We start from the raw sequence: 5,348 nt of genomic DNA on the forward strand, positions 1-5,348 counted from the left end.
TGTATGATGACGTATGCGAGTGACGTCACTAGTTAAACGGAAGTATTGGTACACCTTTGAATCCAATACAAAAAAGCTCTGTTTTCATCTCAAAATTCCACAGTATTCTGGACATCTGTGTTGGTGAATCTTTTGCAATTTGTTTAATGAACAATGAAGACTGCAAAGAAGAAAGTTGTAGGTGGGATCGGTGTATTAGGGCTGGCTGTAGCAACACAACCAGGAGGACTTTGACTTGGATAGCAGACGCGCTAGCCGACGCTAGCCGACGCTAGCCGCCCACCGCACGGATGATCGGGTGAAGTCGTTCGTCCTTCCGTCGATCGCTGGAACGCAGGTGAGCACGGATGTTGATGAGCAGATGAGGGCTGGCTGGCGTAGGTGGAGCGCTAATGTTTTTATCATAGCTCTGTGAAGTCCCGTTGCTAAGTTAGCTTCAATGGCGTCGTTAGCAACAGCATTGTTAATCTTCGCCAAACTGGAAAGCATTAACCGTGTATTTAGATGTCCAGGGTTTAATAGTATTGTTGATTTTCTGTCTATCCTTCCAGTCAGGGGTTTATTTCTTTTGCTTATATCTGCATTTGAGCCCGATGCTATCACGTTAGCTCCGTAGCTAAAGTGTTTCGCTGATGTATTGTCGTGGAGATAAAAGTCACTGTGAATGTCCATTTCGCGTTCTCGACTCTCATTTTCAAGAGGATATAGTATCTGAGGTGGTTTAAAATACAAATCCGTGATCCACAATATAAAAAGGAGAGAGTGTGGAATCCAATGAGCCAGCTTGTACCTAAGTTACGGTCAGAGCGAAAAAAGATACGTCCTGCACTGCACTATAGTCCTTCACTCTAACTTTCCTCATCCACGAATCTTTCATCCTTGCTCAAATTAATGGGGTAATCGTCGCTTTCTCGGTCCGAATCTCTCTCGCTGCTGGTGTAAACAATAGGGAAATGTGAGCAGCACTCCAGCTTGTGACGTCACGCTACTTCAGATAGGGGCAAGTTTTTTTTATCAGCGACCAAAAGTTGCAAACTTTATCATCGTTGTTCTCTACTAAATCCTTTCAGCAAAAATATGGCAATATCGCGAAATGATCATTTCATTTCAATGATGATTTCGTCAGAAAAACTAGGCTGTGGTATAGTTGGCCATGCTCTCTTTAATACTACACTCTGGTCTAAGTGTAGTAAAAGCAAGCAAAAGTGAAAACCCAAACACTAAGAAGGTGAGGATAGTTTACATACAGCTAATCTACCCATTAGTAAGTCCCTCAACCACAAAATATTTGTTTCAATGAGGTCAAAATTTATTCACGCTTGTCAATATTTTTGCAGCATTCATAATATTGTTGTGCCACAGTGACAGATGACGAGAAGAAAATCATAAGTAGTAATCATGTTGAGAATACGCAAACGTTGATTATAAGGGATGTTTTAGTCTTCAAAATGTAATTGAAAAGTTTTTACAGGTGGTGGACAAGTGGAAATGAGGGCATTCAGCAAGTGGAATTTTTGTATCCTGTTCATCTAATATTGCCCTCAGTATGATTTGAAAGAGGAACAAGGTGACCTAAGAAGTGAATGCACATTCCTCTTCATGTGTGAAATCAGTCAACCAAATATGTGACTTTTGCTCTGTTCGTGTATGACCAGCTGTTGTGGAATGGCCTCAGGGCCCTCCTCAACATCCTCCCCCTTCCCCATCATCCTCAGGGGCAGCAGAGGCCCCCCGTGTTGCATTGCGGCGTTGGCGGGGGGGCAGCAGTGTGCTCCGCCCTTGTCTTTGGTAAGGAAGTAGAGGAGGGCGTTGAGCCAGGCGTTGAAGGATGCCAAGGGCCTGGTGATCTTGTAGCACATGGACACCATGGTCATGGTGCGGCACGGAACTCCCTTGGTCACCTTCAAGAGCAGGAAGATGGTCCTGGTCACGTGGAAGGGGAAGAAGCACAGGGCGAAGAGGAGGGTGATGGTGATGATGGTCCTGATGGATTTTCGTCTGCGGCTGGCATAAGGCGAGTTGGCGCCCAAGAAAACAGAAACACCTTCCTCCCTACCCAGCGGCCTGGACATTTTGTTGTGTCCTCGTCTCCCGAGGGGGCTCTTTTCCACGCCGGCATATCCTCGCCGAGAAGAAGGCCGAGAGTGCAGTGTCTTGAAGATGGTGAGGACCACGTGGGAGTAACACCAGGCGATGATGGAGAAGGGGACAAAGAAGCCCAACAAGTGGAGAATAATGCCATAGGGGACGTAATCGGAGAACTCCTTGTCTATGGCATCGTCCCAACAGTTCTGGTACTCCTCAAAGATAACATGGCTTTCGTTAGCACCGAGTGCTAACCTGTCGACAGCACCGCTCGTGTTGCTGCTCAGTTGTCCCGGCGCTCTGGTCACGTGACCCGTCTGAGCAAAGCGGAAGATGGGACAGGTGAGCGCAAAGACAACAATCCAAACCAGGATGCACGTGCACTTCACCGCTTTCTTGGTTTCCAGGGTGATGACCTTCATCGGGTGGCAGATGCCCAGGTACCTGTGCACGGAGATGCAGGTGAGGAAGAAGATGGAGCCATAGAGGTTGAAGTAGAAGAGGAAGCGGACCAGGCGGCACATGAAGTCCCCAAACACCCAGCGGTCCCGCATGACATAGCTGGCCACCAAGAAGGGCAGCGACAGGCCGTACATGAAGTCCGTGGAGGCCAGATTGACCATGTAGATCAGCGAGGCGTTCCAGCGCTTGGTGCGGCGGAAGGAGCGGTATAGGACCACGGCGTTGAGAGAGAGACTGAAAATGAAGGTGAAGGAGTAGCAGATGGGGAGGAAGATGTACTTGTACGACTCGTCGATGCTACAGAAGGCCGGCGAGGGCGCGGAGGTGGCGGGAGAGAAAGTGCTGAGGAGGTTGTAGGGTGGAACTCTGCCTCTGGGTGTCATGGTGAAGGATTTAGTGACGTTTGGCTGCTTCAGGGACCTTCTGTGTCGTCATTGGCGGGCATTCCTTATGATCCTCTGTGGACCACAGGTGTTTGTTCACCTACAAGTACAAGTAGAAAAAAAACTACTTTGATAGCGAAATTAAAGGCACAACTCTTGTTTCTATTCAAGCATGGCACTGCAATGAATTATTTCTCTCTAAAGTCGCAGTCGGAAATAGTTAAATGATTTTTTTTTGCTTTCCCATTAGGCGTAATGCATCGTTTTGTTGAAATACAATGGCACCGTAGTTAATAAATAAAGATTGTCTGATGTTTTTTAGTGTGAGCACCCAGCAAATGGAGGTGTCCTGGCTGGTCCACATTACAGGGCAAAAGTAGAGAAAGACAAGACTTGGCATCAAGATGAAGTTTCGACTAAGGATTAATAACAATAATAATAACATTGAAGTTTTTTTTTTAGTAATAGAAACGTCTCTCCCCCTCAGCGCACCTCCCCGACTCTTCTTTCGACTGCTGACTCGGATCTTTGCATAGCGCTTTTCACCTCCTGTTGTCCACGGTGGATTTGTGTTTGCCTTCCTGTGTACGAGGGGACGCTGCTGATTCAGTCCCTTCTCACCCCATTAACTCAGCAATAAGTAACTACACGTCCGTGCATGGTGTCTCTCTGTACATTCATCCTCCTTACACATCAATAATTCCAAAATACATGGCCGCTCCTTGCCACACAGCATGCAGGACGTACAGCATGGGTCAGTGTAATGTTGCTTTTTAAACGCAACAACACTCGCTTGACTGTTTGTGTTAGCGTCAGACACTATGGCAGCACTTGACTTATAGTGAATTGGGCTAATATGTAAACCATACATGACACATTAACCAAGCAACACCAATAAGGTGTAAAGACACTGTACCATTAACGAGCTGCTACAACCTGTGGCTTTTTGACATGCAGCCTTTGTACAGCCAAAGCACAAGTATGGAATAATTTCCCTCCTATAGGCTGCACTAACACATGATATGTGTCCTGGCGGGTCCACCAATAAGAAGACACCGACCATGGAGGTGGATGAGAGACACTTGACATTCTTAAGTATACACAAACCTTGATTAGATCACTAGTGAACTACACTACTTACAAAAATATACAGCTTTCAGGGGAAATGTCAGTATGAACCAAAAATGCACTATAACCTTTAATTGTGAACTTAATTTGACCCTTTTTAAACTTTTGAATGTCCAGTTAGACTACTTTTCGCACAACATGCGGTTCTCTAACAATGAGCCGAACGGCAACCTGTGCGTGGTCCACGAACGGACGAAAAAATGTCCCGCTTCAGTTAGAGTTGGTATTTGAACAATTCTGTTTATATTTAGACTTATTGAGACGAAGGCGACACAAGTAATCAACAGTACCTTACCATTGAGAGGCATTAAACACAATGTTCGCCACTGAGCTTAGAGTGTCGTTATCAGATTGCAACGAGATGCAGAAACTGGAAGATGAACAGAAAAGCATAATGTGTCCCTTACGGTGAAAAAAATAGAAAACATTAAATCCGAAAAAAAATCACGTGAATTAGCTTTTTTTTTTTAGATCCTTAAGAAGTTTAGAGAAGACCAAATAATGTTTACCTGTAAAAGGGAATCCCAATACAGCATCCCTAACTTTTTGTGAGTAGTCTATAGGGGACAAGTAGTTAGTTCAATATTGAATCTAAAAATAATTTTGTAATATGAGTCACGTTTTAGTAAGACAGAGAGAAAAGCAATGTGTTTGTGTGCATGGAGCTCATAAATACCTGCATCACTGCAAAGATGCTTACATCATCTGGCGGTGACTTGGCCTCCATATGGCTGCAATCCTGACGTGTTCCCCATCAGAGTAAACACGAGAAAAGAGACAAATCCTCCACAAGTTCACGTCATCGGGATGAAAACTGTCCTAGGTAAAAAAGAAACAACACTCTGAAGTGGCCGGGAGTTGTAAAGAAGAGACCTTGACAGTTTGACCACTTTTGCTTTTACCTTTTTCTCGTGGGATTTGCAGCCTGTTGCCATGGTGACACAGCCCCTCCCTCTCAAGTCATCCCTGTGTGTCTGTGTGTGTGTGAGAGAGAGAGAGCTTGGCCTCCCTCTCGGCTTGTGCTTGATTTGCAGTCAACACATATATGTAAGTAATGTATATAGATGCAAACATTGCATACCCAATTTACAAATATATATGCATATACACTATCGTTCAAAAGTTTGGGGTCACATTGAAATGTCCTTATTTTTGAAGGAAAAGCACTGTACTTTTCAATGAAGATAACTTTAAACTAGTCTTAACTTTAAAGAAATACACTCTATACATTGCTAATGTGGTAAATGACTATTCTAGCTGCAAATGTCTTGTTTTTGGTGCAATATCTAC

At 44.7% G+C, this 5,348-nt stretch overlaps 1 protein-coding gene across 2 annotated transcripts; it reads right to left on the reverse strand.

The window, feature by feature from the left end:
* Positions 1–1,362: 1,362 nt before the first annotated feature.
* Positions 1,363–5,067, reverse strand: si:dkey-6n21.13 (P2Y purinoceptor 3). Of its 2 annotated transcripts, none has more exons than XM_062066841.1 (3): positions 4,961–5,067; positions 4,759–4,877; positions 1,363–3,030 (listed from the first exon to the last, which is right to left on the reverse strand). In XM_062066841.1, exon 3 carries the CDS (start codon positions 2,928–2,930, stop codon positions 1,614–1,616), a length of 1,317 nt encoding a protein of 438 aa, XP_061922825.1. In that variant the 5' UTR covers positions 2,931–3,030; positions 4,759–4,877; positions 4,961–5,067; the 3' UTR covers positions 1,363–1,613. The 2 variants fall into 2 exon arrangements, with proteins under 2 accessions (XP_061922825.1, XP_061922824.1); XM_062066840.1 differs by having other exon boundaries at positions 4,735–4,877.
* Between the last annotated feature and the right edge of the window lie 281 nt (positions 5,068–5,348).

The sequence above is a fragment of the Entelurus aequoreus genome, linkage group LG12 (genome assembly GCF_033978785.1).
Source record: "Entelurus aequoreus isolate RoL-2023_Sb linkage group LG12, RoL_Eaeq_v1.1, whole genome shotgun sequence".
In the NCBI taxonomy this organism is placed as follows: Eukaryota; Metazoa; Chordata; class Actinopteri; order Syngnathiformes; family Syngnathidae; genus Entelurus; species Entelurus aequoreus.

Bases quoted from the DNA above. Each gene is read 5' to 3' on its own strand.
- si:dkey-6n21.13 (XM_062066841.1), bottom strand. From the start codon at position 2,930: ATGACACCCAGAGGCAGAGTTCCACCCTACAACCTCCTCAGCACTTTC.